Genomic DNA, 26,606 nt, shown 5'->3' with positions numbered 1-26,606 from the left:
TTTTAGATCAGGGGAGTAAATATATATATATATATACATCCATATACAGTCTCCGGCCTCATTCCTAAATAAACCTCGAAGCCTAACGAACCCCAGTCAAGAAAAGAGCGTCACATTAGTTAAAACTGAACTGCGTTCGTGGAACGATATGAGACTAAGTTTATATTTTATTTATTTATGTATTTTCATAATCATTTATTTATTTTTTACTGTCCAGTTTTCTCTCCCTGTTGGGGGGGGGGGGGGGGGTAGCGTACTGTACAGGCCAGACGGTGGCGGTAATGCTCCGTTAAAGCTGGATGAAAACCTGGCTGAGGGCGGGCGTAGCAGCCTTCGGCGCTTGCACCTCGTATCCGTCAGGCATTATGCACAGCCCGCGGTGATGGTGTGAGCAGAGCGACCACGGATCAAACAGCAGCGGCCGCAGTCATGGAGCGAGAGCGGATTACTGGACGGATGTATAGCAGAGAGCACCACGGTCGAGGGTGAGTGTCTGCTTTTTCATTCCTGTATGTCAGCCGGTATTATGTACCAATACTACCTATCGAGCCTTTCCGCGCACCTGCAGCTCCACTTTGTCACGACGTGTTGGGCACAGTTGTACTGTAATGTTACGTGTTCCAATGTTTCTTCAGCAGCTATTTAAGTGTTAATGGGAGTTCTGTTTATAATCACCGTTTTGTCTTGTCGTATTGTCTTGTCGCAGACCAGCGCTTTTACTTCTCTGGTGACTGGAGCTTCTTGTCGAAACTTTTCTTTATATTTCGGCATGAGATAAATAACGTTGCCATCCGATCTCCGTAACACCAGTTATGAAACGGCTTTGTAGCCCAGATTCCACGGCATGCCGCAGGGAGCCGCTGTTTTCTGGCTCTGGTCAAGTGACGTGTTGGTAAAAGATTTGCAGTAACTTTTGCGTCCTCCGCCGCGATGAGCGCTGCGCTGCGCCGGGGTGTTTGCAGTCGCACTAAGCAAATAGTGTGATTCTTGCAAATCCTGACACTGAACGCGGTGAGGAAACGAGCAGGCATCTGGCTGAGAGCTGTTCCGCATGAGGCAAGCAGGAGTGAGAGAGAACAAACTTTTCTTGGGCTAGGGGGATTTTATATAAATAGACATATTTAAGGGTCCAAGCACGAAGTGCTATGGAACCTTGTTGTTTTTTGAGGATTTTTCTCTTTTATTATTATTATTATTATTATTATTTATTTTCCTGCACTAAAACTGCAAGTGCTAGACCGACAGAACTTGGTAGGATGATGTCAATTCCTACACACTACTCAGATCATCCGACCCAACCCTGTCAGCCGTAGCGCCCCCCAACACGTTTCGGTCGATATCTCCTGCCCAGTTTGTCCTACAATCGAATTTTTTTTTTCTGCAGATACAGACAGCCTTGCCCTACCAACTTGACGTTTGGACTCTGAAGTTCCGCCTAATTAGATTTTTTGCTAATTTGCATAATTTACAAATCCTACTTTTGCCTTAAGTTCCTATACCGTCTGACGACTAACTCTGACTAACTTCGCCCTGCCTTAGCCTACCTTAACCAAAATTTGAAATCCTGCCTCCCTACACCATTCGATATAAGGCGGGCCGCATTTCGTCAATAGGGGGCGCTACAACTAAAAACTACCAATATCTCCTGACTGCCGTGACTAATGCAACTGAAATTTGGCAGATATGTACTACTACCAAGCCTGAGATCAGCCATGTATAATGACAGTCATTAGTCATAAAATCCTTGCCACCATCGGCCAATCAAAATCAAGCAGCATTTTGACAGGCCTTTGGCTATTGTTAAGCCTGTCAATCTGAACCAAAACGGGCTGGTACATTTGTCTCCAGACCCTTAGCCTACCCTGCTAAGGACACCCCAATCGGCCACATGGGGGCGCTACAGCGACATGTTTTGCATTTCTGCTTATTTCACCTGAACTGTTACGGATAAAATTGAGATTTGTTACACAGCCAATGCACTGGCTCATGGCAAATTCATTGCCATACAGAACTTCGTCCTACATCTTTCCCCCTTTGCCTATTTTGTAGGAGTCTAAAAACATGACTTTTTGTTAGCCTCCTAGAATTTTCACCCAACCTGCATAAATATGGTATCATTCAAATCAGAAGACAAGCTTAATAAATCATTATATAAAAAAAAATCCTAACCTTTCTGTAAGATACGGCCACCAGCGACAGCCAAACCATACAGCTGCCACGCCCATTTTAATCAGACAGCTGTATCTCTGGCCTGCCTCAGCCAATCACTACCAAACTTGGACACATCCTGTAGGACAGTAGTGGGGATAGGCCCTCCAAATCTGTCAAACGGGGGCACTACAGCAATGTAACATGTGTCTCTAAACCTGCAAAACCAGTGAAACTGACATTTTCCTCATTCTGTTCCACTGACATATTACTGGTCAAAATCCTTTGTACTGCAAGTTCTGTGAGTCATGTTTGTTTAATGACAGTCATTTGCATTCTCTTGTGATATTTAAAAACTGAATAAATGACATATTCCTATAACTCCAACAATCTGCACCCCAACTAGGTGATTCTGGTAGCAAGTCAATCAGGACATTGCCTTTGTGGATGATTCATAAAAAAACTTGACCTGTCTGTATAATATGGCCACCAGCCACACCCAACCTGCACCATTTATAAGCCCATTTCAATCAAACAGCTAAATCTAAGGCAGGATTCAGTCGATTCTCACCAAATTTGACCGACTAATGTAGCACTGGCCCACAGACAGACCCTCCAACTTTGGTGCCAATCGGTCAAACGGGGGCGCTACAGTCACTGTCCATATACGTCTAAGACCCGCCTTAGCAAATTCAGCTGAAATGTCCTTATTTCCTATAAAACCTTCAAAAAATTACCTTTCCCTTCATCTGACTCCAGATTTTTAATTGCCTGTGATTTTCCTGCCATTTGACTTATTATTATTATTATTATCATCATTATCAGAGTTCATTTATAACATAGGTGGTGTGTACTGCAGATTTTTGGATTTTTTTTTTAAATAAATTGGCCACCAGGTGGAGTCAGTGCTCTATTTCATAACGTAGTTAAATTTGTTTGAAAATTTGTAGTGAAAATAGTGTTGAAATTTACAGATACTGGCTTTTGATCTGCAGTGGAAACTGATCCATAATCTATGGTTGTAAATAATGATGAGAAAATTTGACAGGGTACTGATAACCGGTATTTCTTTCGTCTAATATCGGCGATTACTAACTACCCTCTGAGACGGTGAGGCGTCGATGCTTAAACTTTATTCTGTGTAAAACTAAAGATTAATTTTATGATGAATTTAAAACGGTCTTACTGGCTGGTACTTTGAGACCTCTTTAAGCAGATTTTCCACCTCGTCTCGTAATTAATGATAAATCCTTTATTTACCATTGGCACAAGTACAGCTACATTGCAATGCTTCTCTTCACTTACCTCATCTTGTACTTAATAGCTTCGGGGTGACAGTGCAGGGTCTGCTAATGTGCGGCACCACTGGGGTTGAGGGTTAAGGGCCTCGTCCGAGGGTCCACAGACATGTGATAGTTATTCCACGGCCAGGGTTTAAACCGACGACCTTCTGATCACGGGCACAGAGGCTTAACCCACTGAGCTACACGCCGCCAAATTTTACAGGATCTTCCCGTGTTGTAAATTAAACTGTGTCCCATTTTGATCCCACATGGGAGGTGATTTTGTCTCGTATTATCAGACCTGGTGATCGATCCTGGGGAGGTGGGGGCATCTTGTTCCTCATTTCTTGAGGCTGGTGAATGAGCCAATAAAATCCCTCATCCTCTACTATGCAAAAAGCCAATGTAATGATCTGTTATTGTAGTAGTTCTGTACTCAGCTCTGGTGCTGCTAACGTTCACTATTTATAAAGTTCACAAATCAGTCAGCAATATCAGCCCATATTGATCCATCGGACAAATACCAGTATATCTTGATTTATAACAAATACTGACATGTTAAACGATGTACCGTACATCCGTAGCTGTTAGTGTTTAAATGTTAGAGGTCAGACCCTGAGGATGGAGACTGCAGACAGGGAATCTCAGTTTTTAATATTGTTAATGTCCTTTATACGCGTCAGTCCTGACCTCTATCATCTCGATCTTCTCTAGCTACAGATGGGTGGTCAGACTTCTGCTCCTCTGCCTTATACAGCATCTCCCTGCTGCCTTCGGCACTGACTTATGTGAGTAGACGCCTCACACTGACTCTGTGGGCTAATTAGCTGTACATGTTAATTCTGATCTGTTTTATGAATTATATGATGGTGTAAGTGTCTGACATGGGTGTCACCTGTAAAATCCCCCCCATTATAGGGGGCGGTCGGGTCTCTCACTGTGTTCCTGTAACTTAGCTGCCTGGTTATACTGTAGCTGCTCTGTGTGATGATACTGATTGTGCTGTGATACGTAATTAGGACAAAGACCCCAGGCATAATGAATGGGCCAATCAGTGTGGAGGGCTGGAATTATGGGTAATTATAATACTGATCTTTTAATGACTTTGTTCTGTGTGTTAATCAGTTGTAGCTGTTTCTCCTGGAGCGACTGCCACACTGCCCTGTGATGGACCTGCAGTTAATGACACCAATGAAGTTGAGGTGGTGTGGGAGTCTAAAGGCATGACTGTCTCTTCGTTTAAAAATGGGACTTTGTGTGAACATCCTGACTTTGTAAATCGGACTCAGCTTGGATCCATCCAACAGAATAATTTCTCTTTGGTCATTAATGATGCCAGACTGCAGGATGGAGGGTGGTATAAGTGTCTGATCAATGGAGCAATAACGCAGTGGAATCACCTTTCTGTTGGAGGTAAGTAAACCCTCTGACCGGCCACCTCAGACCTCAGGTGACCCCGTCCCTGTGGGGCAAAGCCTCCTCCAGCTCAGCCTGCCTCCCTGCCCTGTTGAGCAGAGCCCTCACCCAGAAGATTAGAGCAGTAGGGACCCCCCTCTGCAGCTCCTCTCTCCTCCCAGCCCCCCTGGTCATCTTGTGTTTCACACACACTGCTCTAGCTCTGAGACTCAGACTCAGACTGACTCTGCTGTTTGTGTTCCTGTGTGTCTGTAGGAGGCCGGAAGCAAAGGGATGCAGAGACCTCATCTAAAGGTTTGTGCAGGTTTACTTTACTCTGTTTTACTCTGTAATTGAGGCAGTTCTCATGCTGATGTCAGGCCTGTTGGACATGATGCACCCATTAATAGGCCTCCTGTCTGTCTGACAGGCCTGATCACAGGAGGCCTGAGGCCTGAATTATATTACACTGTAGATGTGTTGCCCCAGCTCAGTGATTTTACATGACCTACCACTTCATGACTGAGTTGCTGTTGTTCCCAGTTGCTTCCACTTTGTTATAATGCCACTATCAGTTGACTGTGGAATATTTAGTAGCGAGGAAATTTCAAGAATGGACTTATTACACAGGTGGCATCCTATCGCGGTACCACGCTTGAATTCACTGAGCTCCTGAGAGTGACCCATTCTAGCATTCAGCTAATTTTGTTTCTTTTCCCTCCACAGGGAATCTTGTTTGCAAACCGTATGAAGACAAAGACAAAGAAGTTCCTGATGAAAACCCTCCAGGTGAGTTTATACCCTGTGTGATAAACATGCTTCTGCCCCAGAGTGAATCCTACATTCTCTGATCCTGCAGTTACGAGTGATGCCAGTTGTTTAATGACTAACACGGGATCAGAGGGGACACAGGGCTGTGTAGAGCGAGCGGCTCTTTGCAGGCTGAGGGTGAAGATGTCAGTGTCATGCTGGCTGTGCAGAGCCGCCCAGTACCTGCAGTTTACAGCAGACAGTCACCACACTGTGGGCCTCCTGTGTTATTAGACGTTATAGAGAATGTTTAGTACTGTGTTTTATTGGGTGTTCAGGGGACAGCGGGTGGGGTGGCTTAGGGTGTGGATCTGAGTGGCATGGTGGCCTGCTGTCGTACCATTGAGGAAGGCCTTTAACAGTAAAGGGTCAGTTGGGCAGCTGCTCTAATTTGGGCTGTTTGCTCAGTGATGTGACTCTACTGGATGTTTCACCAAGACCTGAGACTGAGACCTGAGATTGAAGGTGTTATGTCCATATGGAAATGTATTGACAATTATTTTTCTTCGTTCTGCAGGGACTTTTTTAGGGACCCCTTCAAGTGAGCCCTCAATGAAACAGACTGTTCTGCTGTTATCAATCACGGTAATCACAGCAATAAGAGTCTATGCATTAGACTGATGAACCGACAAAGGAATGAACTGCAGGCCGATCCGACACCTGCTGAAAACTTGAATGAGTCTCTGACCTCATTTTGATTTCCGAATGACAGAAGCGCCTGACCTGGGCTACAGAGAAGCAGCACTGGACTGTTGCTCAGTGGTCCAAAGTAATTTTTTCGGATGAAAGCAAATTTTGCATGTCATTCAGAAATCAAGGTGCCAGAGTCTGGAGGAAGACTGGGGAGAGGGAAATGCCAAAATGCCTGAAGTCCAGTGTCAAGTACCCACAGTCAGTGATGGTCTGGGGTGCCATGTCAGCTGCTGGTGTTGGTCCACTGTGTTTTATCAAGGGCAGGATCAGAGCTTGCTATCAGGAGATTTTGGAGCACTTCATGCTTCCATCTGCTGAAAAGCTTTATGGAGATGAAGATTTCATTTTTCAGCACGACCTGGCACCTGCTCACAGTGCCAAAACCACTGGTAAATGGTTTACTGACCATGGTATTACTGTGCTCAATTGATTAAAGCCATTTAATTATGTTAAAGCACAGGTACTACATGGGAAGGATAATAGCTTTATAACCTCTTAAAGGCACTCAGCGACTGATATGCAGATATACAGGTATGACAGTGATGCCAACATGACAATAAATACAGTATTACCTGAACATGCAGTTCATTTGCATGTTATGTTAATTGAGCTGGTGCTGAAACTTAACACATGAATGGCTGGGGTGACCCTGAGGAGGCGTTAATGCAGCCGTCGGAAGGTACATTAGGTTTTCTATTTTTTCTTTGTTACATATAGCTTTTTGTTTTATTTCAACTGTTAATTTCACTGCCTGAGACTTTTGCACAGCACTGTAAATGTAATTTTATGACTTTTTTTTTATCCTGCATTAAGCTATAGTTGTTGCTTTTTCTTTAGGTATCTGTTACCCGCTGTGCAATATTTTCTCCTATAGCAGTTTACTTACACACATATAATATAAAATATAATATATATGACAAAATTAGCCAGGGTGTGTCATGCCCGGCTCGTCCGCTCCTCGTGTGTGCCACGCCCCCTGCCTTCCCACGTGTATTTCCCTGATTGTACCCCGCTGTATCTGATTACTTTGATTAGTCTTGTCTGGTTTTAAGTCCTGGTCTTACCTGTTAGCGTGGTCCGTCATTGATGTTTCCTAATGTTTGTAAGCGTGAGCTGTTTCCTGGTCCCTGGTTCCCCAGTAAACTCCCGTTTTGCCCCGTATTCGCCTGTCTGCCTGCTCATTGCTCCTTACACGCACGATCGCCGCGCTCGCTGCACCCCGATCGTGACAGAATGACGGACCACAAAAAGAAGCGGACAGGGAGGAGGAGAGTCCCGCAGGAGACGATCCGTCTCGGCGCCTGCTCGCTCTCCAGGCTTTGGCTCCCGACAGGGGACGAAAGGGAAGTACCCGCCCTACCTCCAGCCCGGAGGCTGACCACACGCGACCCCGATCCCGTGTGGAAATACTGGTTCTCCAGTGAGGACGAGGACGAGGAGCCCTTCCTCTACCCTTACCCGGAGCCGGAGGCCTTTCTTCCGCCGTCCGTTTTTACGGACGTCGCGCCGCCTCCCGCCACCGCTAGGCGCCAGCGAGGGAGAAGGAGACCGGCGATCGCCGGTACAGAGGACCTCCCTCCGCTGCTCGCTGCAACGGCCGGACCTGAGGAGCTCCCTCCGCTCCTGCCGCCCGCGGACCCCGCTCCCGTGCAGCCGCCATTGCCGCTTTCGCCGCTGCCGCCGCCTGCGCAGCCGCCTTCGCCGCTGCCGCCGCCTGCGCAGCCGCCTTCGCCGCTGCCGCCGCCTGCGCAGCCGCCTTCGCTGCCTGCTGCAGCTCCCGGGCAGGCGCCCCCACTGCAGCAACCTGCAGCTCCCGGGCAGGCGCCCCCACTGCAGCAACCTGCAGCTCCCGGGCAGGCGCCCCCACTGCAGCAACCTGCAGCTCCCGGGCAGGCGCCCCCACTGCAGCCACCTGCAGCTCCCGGGCCGGCGCCCCCACTGCAGCAACCTGCAGCTCCCGGGCCGGCGCCCCCACTGCAGCAACCTGCAGCTCCCGGGCCGGCGCCCCCACTGCAGCAACCTGCAGCTCCCGGGCAGGCGCCCCCACTGCAGCCGCCTGCTGCAGCTCCTGTCCCTGACTGCGCTCCAGTCCCTGACCGCGCTCCAGTCCCTGACCGCGCTCCAGTCCCTGACCGCGCTCCAGTCCCTGACCGCGCTCCTGTCCCTGACCGCGCTCCTGTCCCTGACTGCGCTCCTGTCCCTGACCGCCCTGCTGCAGCCGCTCCTGAGGTGCCCCCGCTGCAGTCCCCTGCAGTTCCCGGGCGAGCGCCCCCACAGCAATTGCCTGCAGCTCCAGTCCCTGACCGCGCTCCAGTCCCTGACCGCGCTCCAGTCCCTGACCGCGCTCCAGTCCCTGACCGCGCTCCTGTTCCTGACCGCGCTCCAGTTCCTGCAGAGGCGCCCCCTCTGCAGCCGCCTGCTGCAGCTCCCGGGCAGGCGCCCCCACTGCAGCCACCTGCTGCAGCTCCCGGGCAGGCGCCCCCACTGCAGCCAGCTCCCGTTCCTGACCGCGCTCCCGTTCCTGACCGCGCTCCAGTTCCTGCAGAGGCGCCCCCTCTGCAGCCGCCTGCTGCAGCTCCCGGGCAGGCGCCCCCACTGCAGCCACCTGCTGCAGCCCCCGGGCAGGCGCCCCCACTGCAGCCAGCTCCTGTTCCTGACCGCGCTCCTGTTCCTGACCGCGCTCCGGTTCCTGTCCCGGCGCTCCCTCCGCCTGCTGCAGCTCCCGGGCCGGCGCCCCCTCTGCAGCCGCCTGCTGCAGCTCCCGGGCCGGCGCCCCCACTGCAGCCAGCTCCTGTTCCTGACCGTGCTCCTGTTCCTGTCCAGGCGCCCCCTCTGCAGCCGCCTGCTGCAGCTCTCGGGCAGGCGCCCCCCCAGACTTCCACTCCTGTCCCTGACCGTGTTCCTGTCCCTGACCGCCCTGCAGCAGCTCCAGAGGCGCCCGCTCCTGTCCCTGGCCCCGCTCCTGTCCCTGGCCCTGATCCCTCGCCCCGGCAGCGTCGACCCCGACCTAGGGTCGGCCTGTCTGTGTCCCGCAGGGGAAGGGGACACAGACGCAGGGCTGGGGTCCCGCCCGCCCTGCCCCCTGGCTCGCCCTGCCTCGCCTGCGCTGGGGCTCGGTTGGCGCCTGCGGGTCCTGGCCCTCCGGGTCGGCTGTCGCCTGCGGGTCCCCCTCCGATGCCTCGTCGCCCTGCCTCGCTCCCCCCTCCGGTGCCTGGTCGGTCGCCTGGGGGTTCCCCGACGGCGGCTCCTCGGTCGCCTGCGGGGCCCCTACCTCCGGCCCTCCACCGGACGTCGCCGCCTGCTGCGGCTCCCCCCTCCTTCGGGCCTTCGCCCTGGCCCCTTCCAGCTCCCTCGTCCCCTTCCCTGGTGCTCCCTCCCTGGCCCCTCCGCGGGTCCCTCGCCCTGCCTCCTCGGCCCCTCCGAGGTCCCCTCCGGCTCCGGCCTCCCGGCCGCCTGCGGCCCCTCCGGCTGCCGCCCGTCGCCCGCTGGGTCTCCCTCGGGCTCCCCTTGGTTCCCCCTCCTTGTCTCCCTATGCCCCTGCCTTTGTCCCGCCTGTCTCTGTCCCTTCGTTTTCTGCTCGTCCCTTCGTTCCGCCCGTCTCTGCTCCTCGTATTCCTCCTGTCTTTGCTACCCGTCCTCCTCTGTGCCCTCTGTTCACTCCTGGCCCTTGTGTCCCGCCGGTTCCTTCTGTGTCCCCTCTCTTTCTCTGTCGGTCCGTGTTCCCCGTCCTCTGTCAGGTTTTGTCCCTGGTCCTGTCTTTGTGCCTGTTCTGTCTCTCTGTTTAATTCCCGGTCTCTTGTTCTTGGTTTTGGGTTTTGTTTTTTCAGGTCTTGGTCCCCTCGTCCCGTTCGTCGCCTCCTCCTGGGCGCGCCCGGTGAAGCGCGCCTTTGGGGGGGGGCTCTGTCATGCCCGGCTCGTCCGCTCCTCGTGTGTGCCACGCCCCCTGCCTTCCCACGTGTATTTCCCTGATTGTACCCCGCTGTATCTGATTACTTTGATTAGTCTTGTCTGGTTTTAAGTCCTGGTCTTACCTGTTAGCGTGGTCCGTCATTGATGTTTCCTAATGTTTGTAAGCGTGAGCTGTTTCCTGGTCCCTGGTTCCCCAGTAAACTCCCGTTTTGCCCCGTATTCGCCTGTCTGCCTGCTCATTGCTCCTTACACGCACGATCGCCGCGCTCGCTGCACCCCGATCGTGACAGGGTGTTTCTTAAAATATATATATATATATATATATATATATATATATATATATTTATAAATAAAAATAAACATTTTATATTCCATTCTAGTTCATGGTAATTTATGTTGTACTGTCCTGAACCAGATCTCTACTCTGGTATCTTTTGGAGCCGGATTCCAGCTGTAAGTATCCACATGAACCTGGGGTTATGATCTGATTTGTCAGTTTCTGATTGATCAGTCTAAATCCCAGTCACTTGTCCTGAGTATGTGCAGTACAAAAAGTGACGGAAATGGCTGGCAAGATCATCGGCACACCACTCCCAGCAATCCAGGACTGCCACTTTTCTCTTTCCTGCCTTCAGTCAATCCGCACACACACAGCCAGGAACAGTTTTTACCCCAGTGCTCTCAGACTACTTACCAATGTAACATGCAGATTCTGTTTACAATGTGCAATAATACATATTTATAAAAAAAACGCAATATACTGTGAAATATATATTCTGTGTTTAATACGTACAATACCACTAATACAATACAGCTGCTTAAAACTGTCAACACTAACTTTACACTTTGTACTTTCTGGTCACTGTTAAAAGTACATGTTTGACTGCATAGAACTTAAATTGAGAATTTTGTATTTATTGAACTGTTGCAGTGCTATGGCATGCTGAGGTGTATGGAGATCGTTACGACAAAATTAGCCAGGACACGCCACCTCACTCGCCGAATTTAATTGCCAAGATTTCGAAATGCCGAAACAGTGTTACTTTTTAAAATTTCGAACAGCTCGATATGTCTGGACAGTATGACGCAGTATGACAGTATAGAGCAGCAGACACTTCGCATCAAGGTGAACGTGTGACGACAGGGCAGTGCAGTCATAATAAAAATAATGCAAATGTACATCGGCATCATCAGGGCCGTGGGAGCGGCATGGACACCCTGACAGATTCAGGGACCCCAGCACTTTACAGGGGCCCTTGAATACATAAAATTATAAAATTGTGTAATATAAAGGGGGCACAGAATGCCTAGCTATTCCCCTGGGCATCATTCCACGATTTGCGTTCCCAAAAAACATTCTTCCCATTGAGTGAAACACCCACTGAGAGGCCCAGTGAAAAAGCTGTAGTAATCGGTGATTCCAATTTACGTGAGCATAGAGAGTAATTAATTGTCTTCCATGGGCCAGAGTGACCAACATATCAAATTTAAATGTGCTGGCTAAGAGTAACATTCAAGAACTGAATATTCAAGTATCGTTATCCATATCGGCTGAAGCAATTGGAGATAAAAGTCGTTTTGCAGAGGTGTGGGAGAAAAGTCGCTGGAGAGAAGTCCAGCTCACCGTGAAATATGCTGTGAAAACATACTAAATGTTAAGATGCCCAGAGTGGACTCTATGCGTGAAGGCCGTATGCATCCATCGTATTGGGTTTCCTTCAGATGCTTCCCCCTCAGCTCCAAGATATGCTCTTCCGACTGGTTCTCCTGTCTTGATGACAGTTTGAACCACTTTTCCATTGGCCAGTGGACAGGGAGGTCTGGAGGTCATGTGTTCAAACTCATAACTAGGAGCAGATGCCTGAGATCCATAGCTGGTAAACGGTGGTTATTAGACACTATACTGCGAGAGGTACTCCAAGCCCAGTTAACAGTGACTACAGGGTAATCATGCTGCCGGATGAAGTGCTAGTTATTAATGCCGTTTCTGGGTAATTTCATAGGTAATCTACGGCTAACAAATATTCTTTGGCCTGTAGCTGAATGTCAGGTCTGACCTTCTCCCAGGTCCTCCAAGGAAGTTCTGCGATGATTCGGCTCCTTTCGCTTTTTGTAGTAATATTGCTGACGTTTGGCACATTCACCGACCATCTGATCAATATCATAATTCATGTGTGGCCTGCAGAGTGCTTGACGTGCTCTTCGACTTCTCTGCCCCCAAAGGCCCTTCATGTCCCCTGGTAAGCATGTCACCTCCCATCGCTGTCGGCACCACTATCCAGTCCTGTTTTAAAAGCAGTCCATCCACTACCGAGAGCTCATCCTGGATGTGGTAGCATTGCAGGCTTGATCATTTTTTCCAGCCCTATTGGAGTTTGTGCACCACTTTGCTCAGAACAGATCTCTGGAAGTTTCTCCAGCCATTCTGAGTAGCTGTTCCTATGAGGCTTGCTTTGCTGCAACAACCACGGCTACATGAAGCCCCATGTCTTTTCTGAGCCCGATGAATCTTGGCATTCTCGTCCCGGAATATGCCGATGCCATTTGGAAAGAGAAATCTATTGGTGGGATAACCTGGCCATTTAAGTGGAACCGGGTTCTCTGGCCAGCTGGGAGCAGGAGCGCGACTGACAGGCATGCCAGGCTGAGGCAGCATTACGGGGCCGCGACTGGAGTGGGAGCTGCTGTGCAGGGCCGCCCGCCCCACAACGCCTGGACCCTCCTAAGCAGGGTAGGGAGAAGGGCCGAGGCCAGGAGGGGCCCGCACTGCTGGAAGGCTCCAGCAACCCCTTGCGCTGGTTGTCGCTGAAGAAGGCAGCCTGGCTGTGGGAGTCGCTGGGTGTGGACCTCCTGGAAGCTGTGCTAGGAGCCCTGAAGGCACAGAAGAAGGGTTGGCGCCAGCCAGCAGCTAGCCACGCCAGTGCTCAGGGAGTGACCTGCCCCGTCATCGGAGGTCATCGGCTGCCAGCAGGATCCCGGGACTCGTATCAGAACTGAGGTGGGGACTGGGGGTGGTGGTCGCCGGGACGGTCGACCTCTGAGGAGGGGGCAGTGTAGCACGGGTGGGGCGTATGTCCCAGCATGCCCCACCATTCCCCACCATGCCCCACGTGCAATTGTAAATAGCCCTTGTTGTGTTGTTAATGTTAATGGTTGCATTTCTCTACTTTCGGCCGTGTGATACATGGTGCGTGAAAAAGACAATGCAGGAAAATAACCCAAGAGAGAAGAATATAGAGGATTATTTGACAGAAGACGTAGGACTAAAGCCAGACAATCTGTCAGACGCAAAGAGATTCAATTGTAAGCAGAACTGCAGAAATGACTAAATATAGCATATTAAATACATAATATTTTCACGTCTGGAGGGTGCCCGAGGGGGCACCTTCTGAGCTGCCATCAGGGTCTACGGAAGGGTGCCATCACAGATGAGACTGCGATCTATGACGATGTCGGTGCAGCTTCCATCCAGCCACCCGACATAGGCCTATGTGCAGGACTGTCTCACTGATGGACTTTAACTAGGACCGGATCACAGTTCACACCTTGCTCTCAGCAAACAATCCGGCTACTTCTCTACCTTCATCCAGTAATGTTAGCATGCCCAGGGGGGTTGGGCTGCCAGTTGACCTTGGACCCCCAGAGGTTTTTTTTTTCTCCCCGTTGGGGGTTTTTGGTTCCTCTCCTCCGCTGTCATCTGACTTTCTCTTTCATTTGTCCATTTTCACTGTTTCTGTGTTCTGCCGTTATCTCTGTTAAGGATGTTCCGCAACACACTCCTGTAAAGCGCATTGGGGCAACTTTGTTGTGAAAAGCGCTATATAAAAATAAATTGAATTGAAAAAATTGAATAATATGTATTTCTCCATGCCTTTATTTTCTTGGGAGGGGTTTTGAGGGAGAATAAGAGGGAAAGGGGGGGTAGGTATGAAAGGGGGGCTTGGGCTTAATGTGTGTGGGGCCCCAAAATTTGGTGCTATGCTCTTGTACTCCTACACACAATTTGCTCATACAAGTACACCTACAGACAAGTCAGAGTCAGAGAGTTTTGTCAATTCCTTTACATGTACTAGCCATATAAAGATGGAGATTACGTTTCCCACTGTCCCTTGCGTGCATTGGACAAACAATACAGGACGGGACGAACTATAAAGTGCACAGAACATCAACATAACGTACCAAAATATTTTTTTTACAGTATGTAATCAGTGAACAACATGTAAAGTGCATGTGGATTGAAGACTTAAAGTCAGGGACTGGCAGCAATGAGTTGTCAGTGCAAAAATCGGTAACTGCAATGAACCTCAGCGGGTTTTTGGACTGTGGGGGAGAAACCGGAGTACCGTGACGCCACCGCACCCCTGTCCCGCCCCCAACCATTGTGTCGATTTGTTAATTCATTGCAGTACCCTGTAACACCAGAAGGTGACAGTAGAGTCGAATGTTTTATTTTACAGAGTTTTTGGTCAACATTTGTTGATAGAAAAATATGCTGTTTATGCAGCCTGTGCTAATTTCATCCATCCATTTATTTTCCAAATCATTTATCCTTCTGGGTCACAGGGAGTCCGGAGCCTATCTCGGAAGCTATGGGAGCAAGGCAGGGAACAACGCAAGATGGGGGGTGAGCCCATCACATGGCACACTCACACACACTCCTAATGGCAATTTAGTAATTCCAATTGGCTTCAGCATGTTTTTGGACTGTGGGGGGAAACCGGAGTACCTGGAGGAAACCCCACGACGACATGGGGAGAACATGCAAACTCCACACACATGTGACCCAGGCGGAGACTTGAGCCCGGGTCCCAGAGGTGTGAGGCAACAGCGCTAACCACTGCACTAATTTCATTACAATGCAAAAATGCTGTGAAGACCTTTGAAATATTAAGGTTAATTGTCTCATTCTATATACTTTAATCCCCAAATTAGCTATTTTAATAACAGGAAATGTGCACTTTATGTGCACACAAAGAAATGGATATTTCATACAACTGGCAGTAGACGGGGGAGGGGGGATGGGCAAGGGGCATCCACTCCTGTGCCCATCACTCCGGGGGGGGGGAGGGGGGGGGGGGCACTGCATCACTTACCAAGCCTCTCCCCTTTTACCAAGTTCCCCTTTTGATAAGAGGTCATCAAACACAATGTCAGCGGGTCAGTTTAAGTAACTGGAGCTCCACAGCACATGGAGATGGGTGTAATACATAATGATTATTTCATTTAGCACATGGAGAAAAACATTAAAGTAATGTCACCTTTGACTGTAAAATTGACGGCCATACGCCGTATCTTACGTCGCTCTTTCTGAAGCACATTGGGCATAAATGCCCTGTGCGAAATAAAATCTTTTAAAGCGGACTAAAAGTCGAATGTTTCCATCATTATCCGTTAAATATTCTCTTTCCTCTCGCTGTCGACGTTCTCTAACGGTAACTTCTGCGTCTCTCCTCTAGCATTCAAACATCCTGCTGGCAACAAAAATCAATAAAGGATGAAATGTGACACGATGCCGTACATATATCGTAACCGTCAGCAGAAGTTGTAACCATGTGCATGCGTAGTAGCGGACTAGGTTTGACAAGTCATGACCTTTAAAAATGAAGTGCATTTTTTTTTACTTCCCCCATCTTGCTGCCCTGCTGAAGTATCTTTTGGGACGGCGCCAGAGTCTGATTAAATTCGCTCTTCAGGTTTGGTTGCCATCTCTTATGGTCGAAGGTAAGTTTCTTAATTAAACATCTCTGGACAACGTATAATACTGTTCGTTAGACATAACGTTTTCAATCGTTTTCTTATTAATTAAGCATCATTATTAAGATGACTTGTTACACTGATAACGTAGATGCAGCTCAGATTCAGAAAGGCCATACGATAACACAGGGGGGAAGAGGCACCCCCAGGGACAAGGCAGCAAGCCGAAGAACAGAAGTGGTCATGAGGCAGGTCCAGCCAACCACGTCTGCTGCCTCAGGCAGCTTATGCAGCAGACTGGACGAGAATATGGCCAAGTTTGAATTTCTTGAAAATTTAAAGCAATGAAGAAAAGTTGTTCATTCATCCATGATTGGGGGGGGGGTCTCACACAGTAGGATCTGCAGAGTGTGTTATTTGTTATTTTTCATCATAGAGTGTGCAGGTGCTGCTGGGCTCGATGGGTCAGGGAGCTGGTGCTGGTTGGCGAGGTGAAGCCCTCAGTGATGCAACCTGGTGCTCGGCAACATATGCTTAACTGTCACCTTCAGATATGTGCTGCATAGAGTTGGACACTGAGCTGAAATGTCGCTCTCATTGGTCTAATAAGTAATGAAGAGAATAAAAATACTAATACAACAGCTTTGATCTAAGGATCTTCAGTAATCACTTGTCCTATTCAGTGTTGGGGGGTCCGGAGCCTATCCCGAAAGCAATGGGCACGAGGCAGGGAACAACCCAGGATGGGGCACCAACCCATCGCAGGGCACACTCACACACCATTCACTTACACATGCACACCTACGGGCAATTTAGCAACTCCAATTAGCCAATTAGTACCCGGAGGAAACCCCACGACGACATGGGGAGAACATGCAAACTCCACACACATGTGACCCAGGCGAAGACTCGAACCCGGGTCCCAGAGGTGTGAGGCAACAGCGCTAACCACTGCACCTCCAGGGGGAGAGAGAGAGAGAGAAGGGGCGGGCGTACGTACGCTCATCCGCCGCGGGAGCTCATATCCGTCCGATATTATGCACAGCCCACGGTAATGGTGTGCAGAGTGACCACAGATCGAACAGCAGCGAGCGAGAGCGGATTACTGGACGGATGTATAGCACAGAGCACCACGGTCGAGGGTGAGTGTCTGCTTTTTCATTCCTGTATGTCAGCCGGTATTATGTATCAATACTACCTATCGAGCCTTTCCGCACATCTGCAGTTTGCGACGTGTTGGGCACAGTTGTACTGTAATGTTACATGTTCCAATGTTTCTTCAGCAGCCATTTAAGTGTTAATGGGAGTTTTGTTTTTAATCATCGTTTTGTCTTGTATTGTCTTGTCGCAGACCAGCGCTTTTACTTCTCTGGTGACTGGAGCTTCTTGTTGAAACTTTTCTTTATATTTCGGCATGATATGAATAACGTTGCCATCCGATCTCCGTAACACCGGCTATGAAACGGCTTTGTAGCCCAGTTTCCACAGCATGCCGCAGTGAGCCTTCGATACAGCATTCGCTATAAGGCGGGCAGCATTTCGTCAATAGAGAGCGCTACAACTAAAAACTGCCCCAACTGCACCCTAACTAGGTGATTCTGGTAGCAAGCCTTTGTGGATGATTCATAAAAAAACTTGACCTGTCTGTATAATATGGCCACCAGCCACACCCAGCCTGCACCATTTCCATACCCATTTCAATCAAACAGCTAAATCTCAGGCAGGCTTCGGTCAATTCTCACCAAATTTGACCCACTAATGTAGCACTGGCCCACAGACAGACCCTCCAACTTTGGTGCCAATCGGTCAAACGGGGGCACTACAGCCACTGTCCATGTCTTAGACCCACCTTAGCAAATTCAGCTAAAATGTCCTTATTTCCTATAAAACCTTCAAAAAATTGTTACATTTCCCTTCATCTGACTCCAGATTTTTAATTGCCTGTGATTTTCCTGCCATTTGACTCTTTATTATTATTTTATTATTATTATTATTATTATCAGAGTTCATTTATAACATAGGCATTGTGTACTGCAGATTTTTGGATTTTTTTTTATAAATTGGCCACTAGGTGGAGTCAGTGCTCTATTTCATAATGTGTGTTGAAATGTACAGATATACTGGCTTCAGTCGATTCTCACCAAATTTGACCCACTAATGTAGCACTGGCCCACAGACAGACCCTCCAACTTTGGTGCCAATCGGTCAAACGGGGGCGCTACAGCCACTGTCCATATACGTCTAAGACCCACCTTAGCAAATTCAGCTGGAATGTCCTTATTTCCTATAAAACCTTCAAAAAATTGTTACCGTTCCCTTCATCTGACTCCAGATTTTTAATTTCCTGCCATTTGACTCAGTATTATTATTATGATTATTATGATTTATTATTATTATTATTATTATCATCAGAGTTAATTTATAACATAGGCGGTGTGTACTGCAGATTTTGGGATATTTTTTTTAAATAAATTGGCCACCAGGTGGAGTCAGTGCTCTGTTTCATAAATGCTATTCCACCTTTTCAGGCCTTCTCATGTCTAAAAGATCAGCTTACAAAAAAGAAAAGCATGATATTACTGCTGACTTTATGCAGTAATCCTTCAAATAAGCAGTTGTTATTAATATTTAAGGCAGCTTATATTCACACGGGTACTATAAACTAAGCTTAACCTGCAAGATGTAGACTTGCCACGTTAGGTAGGCAGGTGCCAATTTCTACATACTACTACATCTGACAGAAGCCACACATTCTTTTGGGCTCGGGCACTCCACCAGAGGGTTCTGCATTCTGTCCGACATCTACTGACCTGTTACGCCTACACTAAAACCATCTCCATCCTAATTTCTACCTACTACTCAGACTATCTCACCCAAACCAGTCCTGTTCTGTCCTACATCTACTGACCTGTCAGACCTACAATTAACAATCTCCATCCTGTTACGGGACTATGCGGGTCTGTCTGACTGTTTAGTATCCTCGCTGTGACCCAGGCGGAGATTCGAACCCAGGTCCCAGAGGTGTGAGGCAACAGTGCTAACCACTGCACCACCATACCGCCCCCATACTTCATTATGTGTGTTGAAATTTACAGATATACTGGCTTTTGATTTGCAGTGGGAACTGATCTGTAATCTATGGTTGTAAATAATGATGACAAAATTTGACAGGGTACTGATAACCTGTCACGGGAACGCTCGCGATCGCGGGCAGAGCGGCGATCGTGCGTGGCGAACGGGCAGAAAGCAGGCGGAAGTCGGGGTAAACTGGGGTTTATTCCACAACGGGGATCTCACGCGAACAAACATCAATGACAGACAAGGCAAACAGGTAAGACCAGGACTTAAATACACAAGACTGATTGAAAGCAAACGGACACAGCTGGGTACAATCCGGGAAACACACGTGGGTAATCAGGGGGCGTGGCACACACGAGGAGCGGACGAGCCGGGCATGACAATAACCGGTATTTCTTTTGTCTAATATCGCCGATTACCAACTACCCTCTGAGACTCTTGCCAGGCGGTGAGGCGTCGATGCTTAAACTTTATTCTGTGTAAAACTAAAGATTAATTTTATGATGAATTTAAAACGGTCTTACTGGCTGGTACATTGAGACCTCTCTGAGCAGATTTCCCACCTCGTCTCTTAAGATAAAGCTTTTATTTGCCATTGGCACAAGTACAGCTACATTGCAGTGCTTCTCTTCACCTACCTCATCTTGTACTCCATAGCTTGGGGGGGTGGGGGGGGGGGACAGTGCAGGGTCTGCCAATGTGCGGCACCACTGGGACTGAGGGTTAAGGGCCTTGCTTAAGGGCCCCAGACATGTGATGGTTATGCCAAGGCCAGGTCTCAAACCAACGACCTTCTGATCACGGGCACAGAGGCTTAGCCCACAGAGCTACACGCCGCTAAAATCTACAGGATCTTCCTGTGTTGTAAATTAAAAAACTGTGACCCATTTTGATCCCACATGGGACGTGATTTTGTCTCGTATTATCAGACCTGGTGATCGATCCTGGGGAGATGGGGGCATCTTGTTCCTCATTTCTTGAGGCTGGTGAATGAGCCAATAAAATCCCTCATCCTCTACTATGCAAAAAGCCAATGTAATGATCTGTTATTGTAGTAGTTCTGTACTCAGCTCTGGTGCTGCTAACGTTCACTATTTATAAAGTTCACATGTCAGTCAGCAATATCAGCCCATATTGATCCATCGGACAGATACCAATATATCTTGATTTATAACAAATACTGACGTGTTAAATGATGTACCGTACATCCGTAGCTGTTAGTGTTTTGCTAGTTTCTAAGAACGGATTTATAATCAAGTCAGTGATCAAGACTTGATATTAACTTGGGTTATAAATACACATTAATACTGTTGGTCAGGATGAGATTTTCGTAATGTTTAAATGTTAGAGGTCAGACCCTGAGGATGGAGACTGCAGACAGGGAATCTCAGTTTTTAATATTGTTAATGTCCTTTATACGTGTCAGTCTTGACCTCTATCATCTCGATCATCTCCGGCTACAGGTGGGTGGTCAGACTTCTGCTCCTCTGCCTTATACAGCATCTCCCTGCTGCCTTCCGCATTGTCTTATGTGAGTAGACGCCTCACACTGACTCTGTGGGCTAATTAGCTGTATATGTTAATTCTGATCTGTTTTATGAATTATATGATGGTGTGAGTGTCTGACATGGGTGTCGGCTGTAAAATTCCCCTCCCCCTCCCCCCCCCCCCCCCCCATTATAAGGGGCAGTCGGGTCTCTCACTGTGTTCCTGTAACTTAGCTGCCTGCTTATGCTGTAGCTGCTCTGTGTGATGATACTGATTGTGCTGAATTTAAGCTGTGATACGTAATTAGGACAAAGACCCCAGGCATAATGAATGGACCAATCAGAGTGGAGAGCTAGAATTATGGATAATTATAATACTGATATTTTAATGAGTATGTTCTGTATGTTAATCAGTTGTAGATGTTTCTCCTGGAAAGACTGTCGCACTGCCCTGTGATGGAGGAACCGATAAAGACACCAATCAAGTGCAAGTGTTGTGGATTTTTGGGCTCATCACTGTCTCTTCGTTTAAAAATGGGACTTTGTGTGAACATCCCCCCTTCATAAACCGAACTCGGCTTGGATCCATCCGACAGAACAATTTCTCTTTGGTCATTAATGATGCCCGACTCCAGGATGCGGGGTGTTATAAGTGCCTGATCAATGGTGCTGTGATGCAGAGGATTCGCCTTTCTGTTGAAGGTAAGTAAACCCTCTGACCGGCCACCTTAAACATCAGGAGACCCCGTCTCTGTGGGGCAAAGCCTCCTCCAGCTCAGCCGGCCTCCCTGCCCTGCTTGAGCAGAGCCCTCACCCAGAAGATGAGAGCAGTAGGGACCCCCCTCTGCAGCTCCTCTCTCTTCCCAGGCCCCCTTGGTCATCTTGTGTTTCACACACACTGCTGTAGCTCTGAGACTCAGACTGACTCTGCTGTTTGTGTTCCTGTGTGTCTGTAGGAGGCCGGAAGCAAAGGGATGCAGAGACCCCATCTAAAGGTTTGTGCAGGTTTACTTTACTCTGTTTTACTCTGTAATTGAGGCAGTTCTCATGCTGAAATCAGGCCTGTTGGACATGATGCACCCATTAATAGGCCTGGGGCCTGAATTATGTTATAGATGCGTTGTCCCTGCTCTGTGATTTTACATGACCTACCACTTCATGACTGAGTTGCTGTTGTTGCCAGTTGCTTCCACTTTGTTATAATACCACTAACAGTTGACTATGGAATATTTAGTAGTGAGGAAATTCCACAAATGTACTTATTGCACAGCTGGCATCCAATCACCGTACCACGCTTAAATTCCCTGAGCTCCCAAAAATGACCCATTCTTTCGTAAATGTTGGTAGAAGCAGTCTGCATGCCTAGATGCTTGGTTTTAAACACCTGTGGCTATGGAAGTGATTGGAACACCTGAATTCAATGATTTGGAGGGGTGTCCCAATACTTTTGGCAACATAGTGTATATCCACATAAATACCCTACAGTCATGGCAGTGTGATACGGCATAATGTCGTTCTTCAAGTGACACCATAAATGGAAGGATTAGAAGAAAAGGAGTTTTCAGGGACCAGCAAGATTATTTTTAGATTTGTACTCGGTCACTGTTTGTCTATTCTATATACCTTGTTGCTACTGTATATACAGAAGAATTTCCTCTTGGCATTGATGAACTTTATCTTCCTCTTTTGACCATGATGATGACTGACTTATGTGGCTTATGAGCCGATTTAGGCTCCCAAGACTCATTCTTCTATTATAATGTTCTGATGTTGGTCCAGCATTAGAGACCAGCTGCTCAAACTCAGGCTGTACTGGTTCACATACAGGCTCTGACTACGGTTGGCTTTCTGGCAACAGGCACCTACCAGAGGTACCTAGCAGACAGATCAGCCAAATCCCACCCAAACCTCAGGTCCTCCATGCCTTCTGTGCTGGATGGAGTAACCAGACTGGCATGGTGCTACATCGTGTTTCCCTACACGTTGGGTGAACAGGCAAATGTAAAAACTAAGTGCTGTGATTTCCATGCTAATGCTATCAGGGCAACTGTCTGCACTCTCATTGCTATAAGGGCAACTAGTGCTAATGAAGCTTTGTCAATTAAAAGCCATTTAATTCTATTAATGCACAAGTGATCTGTGATGCCGACGTGACATTGACACACACAGTAGCTCTGTGGCCTGGGTTCCCTCATGATCCATTCATTTTGAATCTCGCACATCGGTGTCTCCCGAATGCTATGACACAGAACTGCATAACTGGGAATCCCCTATTTTAGATGTGGGTTTGTCTCAACAATTAGTCACACTGGCCCTGTGTGCAGCAAGTCATTTCTTTACCTATATTGTCAGATCTGACCACCTTTATTTTCCGGGTGTTTTGTAGCGCTTACAGACTTCACTGCAGTGGCGACGTCTTGCCAATCAACACACGTTTTCTTGTGTGTGATCCCTGTACTTAGACCCTCGAATATAACATTTTGTCGTGCCTTTACCTCTGACGGGAGGACCTCTAACTCTGTACAAAATTTCTCTCTCTTATTTACAGTCTCCATCATTGGACTTTCCTAAAAAGGTCCAATCTGCGTATTACCTGAGCATGCAGTTCATTCGCATTGACTGTTCATGGTTTTTTGTGGGAGGCTACTGGGCAGGATCTCAGGCTTAAACACGTACGCACATTTATACGATAGCTACCCAAGGGGAGACTGTGTATATATTTGCGTGCATCAGGTTTGATAATAAACCTGAAATTTATTCCACATGCCAATTTCTGGTCTTAGTGGGACTAGTGGGCATAGTAGGACAGTGAATGTGTGTCTGTGTGTAATATGCTAATGCATCACCAGTGCATGGAGATGATGACTGTGTCACTGTTTCTTATTTGGTTCAGAACCAGCTGATTTTTGTTTCTCTCTTCCATCCACAACCAGAGAATCTTGTTTGCAAACCGTATGAAGACAAAGACAAAGAAGTTCCTGATGAAAACCCTCCAGGTGAGTTTGTACCCTGTGTGATAAACATGCTTCTGCCCCAGAGTGAATCCTACATTCTCTGATCCTTCAGTTACGAGTGATGCCAGTTGTTTAATGACTAACGCGGGATCAGAGGGGACACAGGGCTGTGTAGAGCGAGCGGCTCTTTGCAGGCTGAGGGTGAAGATGTCAGTGTCATGCTGGCTGTGCAGAGCCGCCCAGTACCTGCAGTTTACAGCAGACAGTCACCACACTGTGGGCCTCCTGTGTTATTAGACATTATAGAGAATGTTTAATACTGTGATTGACTGGATGTTCAGGGGGCAGTGGACAGGGAAGTTAAGGGTGTGGCTCTGAGCGAAATGGGGCACTGCTGTTGTACCATTGAGGGAGGTATTTAACAGTAAAGGGTCAGTTGGGCAGCTGCTCTTGTTTGGGCTGTTGACTCAGTGATGTGACTCTGCTGGATGTTTCACCATGACCTGAGACTGATTGAAGGTGTTATGTTCAAATGTAAATGTATTTACAGTTATTTCTCTTCATCCGACAGAGATCCCTTCAAGTGGACACCCAGTAAATTGGACTGCTGTGATTGCTCTGATTGCTGTAATCATTCTGATTGCTGTATTTGCTGTGATCATGGCAAATGCTAGGAAGCTGTCCATAAGAGGGAACCGGCAAAGGAATGATGTGTAGGCCAATTTCACACCATCTCCTGGAATTTCTCCGTTTTAATAATGAAGTCGTGCTGAACGAGTCTGACATGTGACAGTAATATTACATGCACTGCTGGCCAAAAAAAGTCACACACCTTAATATTTTGTTGGACCGCCTTTAGCTAATTGTCTTTTTAAACCTACCTCAACTTGCTCTGTTAAAGTAAGTTGTCCATGAAGGGCCGCCACCTCTTGGGGCGCCGTGGGAGCTGGGGGTTAAAGGCCTTGCTTAAGGACCCGCAGACGTGCTGAGGCTGGGTTTGAACCGACATTTGGTTTAGCCCACACGCTGCCCCCCAACAGAAGGGTTAGAAGAGAAGGCATTTTCAGGGACCAGCAGGTTTTTACTCGTTCATTGTTTGTACTGTTTTGCACTGTATACGTCTTTCTATTCTGTATACTTTCTTACTGTAGTTTCCTCTTAGCATTAATGACGTTTATCTACTTTTGACCAGGATGTTGATTGACTTATGAGCTGATTTAGGTTCCCAAGAGCTGTAATGTGTAATGTGTTGATGTCGGTCCAGCATTAGAGATCAGATTCAGGTTGTACAGAGAGCCTGAATGTGTCTGACTACGTCTGGTTTTCTGGCAAGAGGTCTGTAGCTATTGACTCTGCAGACAGTTTCTGCAAACTGCTTTGGTGTAAATGAAATTATCCAGGCCACCATCTATCGTATCGATAGGAACATGTCCCAATGTTGTCAGGCATGCATACAAGCATGTGAGGGTTGTCCTTTTATTGTTAGTTTTTATTTATTATTTAATACTGTGAGTGAATGTAATCAGCACAGTGTTGTGAAGATGTAAACAAACTCAGTGTTAGTTTTCATTTTCTCAACTGCACCTTATGTTAACCTCAACGTTTCCGTATGTTAGTATGAATGTGCCTTATACAACTCAGCCAGTATGTTGAAGCCCAAAGAATACAATATGGTTTATATAGCTAAGCAACATGTTGCCAGCTGAAATTGCCAAAGACTGCTGCTGTTGATTATTGAGGAAACACCTGAATTCTCACAGTAATTTAGGGCGTCTTGCCTGGGTCTCTATTGTAATGTCCTTGGCTGGTTTTGATGCTTGTATAAAAATCAGTGTTACTGACCACTGGGACATTGGACAAGTGTCCAGTCTTGAATGTAACCTACATGAATGCAATAAAAGACTGACTGTGGAATTCTACACAAGTGACTTCCGACTCCTGATTTGTCTTAAGAGGATTAACTACATTATCTCTAAAGTGCTGTAAGGGGTACATTAGTAAATGGTGTCATTTCATTGCTTGCTATTTGTGAATTCAGATGCCATCATTCCCTGCCCTGAAATCTGCAAATATTATATTTGCCTTTTTATTTAAGAGTGAATTTAAAAACTTGACCATATAAAGAGGTGAGACCAGGCTGATAATCACCTGTCTGATTTGTGAATTTTTGACAGTCCACAGCTTATCTGTCAGTGACATGATATGTACATGAGGCAGGAGGGGTTAGACAGTCGTCTCGGCACTGGAAGCCACACTGTTGATCATATTAAAAATGCTTTTGTGTTCGACAAACATTGATCAAATGCATTTTAGCACATTTGTTTATTTTTGCACATTTCACTTCATTGAGCTCTATGGCTAAATGCAATTGCAGATCTAATCCCAAAACATCCAAAAAAGTGACCCACAAGGACCAAACCAAGCTCACACTGAGCAGAGTGATTGAAAAAATTCATAAATCAATCAAATGTGGTCAGTCAGTCATAGGTCAGTATGTGTATCAGGCATGTTTTGTTTTTAACAAAACATGATGTGAAAAAATTCAAATATATTTGCATGCATATTATCACTTTATGATCCAATGTTATAATAGTTTCGCAATTTTCTATTGTTATTTCATTTTCACTTTTTGTTTAGTTTTTTTGTGTAAATAAAAAATTACCAAAACAAAACTTTACCAAAAGGGTGGCAAATTAACGGCATGCCCTCTAGCGGACATAATTTGTTCTACAACCTGTTTTATAGCAGTATGCATCAGTTCGTTAAATACGTATTGGATTTTAAAACAAACAAAAATGTACCAAAATTCATCATGAAATTCATTCATTTGTAGTTTCACTTGCCAAGCACAGGGCTGTAATGTACTCTGATTTAGTCTTTTGCTATGTAAAAACTTAAGGGAAATGTTCAGTCATTCTAGAGCTATTGAGTGATTGTTCCTTTTATTTTAAATTTATAATATATGCCTACAGGAAAATCAGCTGTTAATAAATGTAAAGCATCTGAACTTTACAGAATGCTCCTTACTGTACCGTCTTCACGACCGGAAACCAGCTATTTAGTTTGGCATTAGGAGAATTTTATTACCTATCGAAGAAGGGCCATTCTGTTTGGTTATGCGGGTACAGCGGCTTTTCCATTATCTCCCCATCGAC

The 26,606-nt window shown here is 47.2% G+C and overlaps 1 protein-coding gene across 4 annotated transcripts; it reads left to right on the top strand.

The window, feature by feature from the left end:
• Positions 1-341: 341 nt before the first annotated feature.
• On the top strand, positions 342-25,389 carry LOC125721833 (uncharacterized). 4 transcript variants are annotated; one of them, XM_048997958.1, is made up of 6 exons: positions 342-485; positions 4,152-4,219; positions 4,557-4,844; positions 5,103-5,141; positions 5,553-5,615; positions 24,023-25,389. In XM_048997958.1, the coding sequence occupies exons 1-6, from the start codon at positions 430-432 to the stop codon at positions 24,166-24,168; spliced, it is 660 nt and encodes a 219-aa protein (XP_048853915.1). In that variant the 5' UTR covers positions 342-429; the 3' UTR covers positions 24,169-25,389. The 4 variants fall into 4 exon arrangements, 3 of the variants coding, with proteins under 3 accessions (XP_048853915.1, XP_048853916.1, XP_048853918.1); XM_048997959.1 differs by lacking the exons at positions 342-485; positions 4,152-4,219; positions 4,557-4,844; positions 5,103-5,141; positions 5,553-5,615 and adding exons at positions 16,956-17,074; positions 20,474-20,541; positions 20,912-21,199; positions 21,454-21,492; positions 23,431-23,493 and having other exon boundaries at positions 24,023-25,388; XM_048997961.1 differs by lacking the exons at positions 342-485; positions 4,152-4,219; positions 4,557-4,844; positions 5,103-5,141; positions 5,553-5,615 and adding exons at positions 16,977-17,074; positions 20,912-21,199; positions 21,454-21,492; positions 23,431-23,493 and having other exon boundaries at positions 24,023-25,388.
• The last annotated feature ends 1,217 nt before the right edge of the window (positions 25,390-26,606 follow it).

This window comes from Brienomyrus brachyistius, unplaced genomic scaffold (genome assembly GCF_023856365.1).
Source record: "Brienomyrus brachyistius isolate T26 unplaced genomic scaffold, BBRACH_0.4 scaffold35, whole genome shotgun sequence".
NCBI lineage: Eukaryota > Metazoa > Chordata > Actinopteri > Osteoglossiformes > Mormyridae > Brienomyrus > Brienomyrus brachyistius.
The sequence above is the reverse complement of the archived record's forward strand: the minus strand, read 5'-3'. Positions and strand labels throughout refer to the sequence as shown.

What these genes read in the sequence shown, in the direction of transcription:
- LOC125721833 (XM_048997958.1), top strand. Translation starts at nt 430, where the DNA reads ATGGAGCGAGAGCGGATTACTGGACGGATGTATAGCAGAGAGCACCAC. An exon ending in AGAGAGCACCACGGTCGAGG is followed by an intron (nt 486 to 4,151) that starts GTGAGTGTCTGC and finishes CTCTAGCTACAG; the next exon opens with ATGGGTGGTCAGACTTCTGC. An exon ending in GAATCACCTTTCTGTTGGAG is followed by an intron (nt 4,845 to 5,102) that starts GTAAGTAAACCC and finishes GTGTGTCTGTAG; the next exon opens with GAGGCCGGAAGCAAAGGGAT.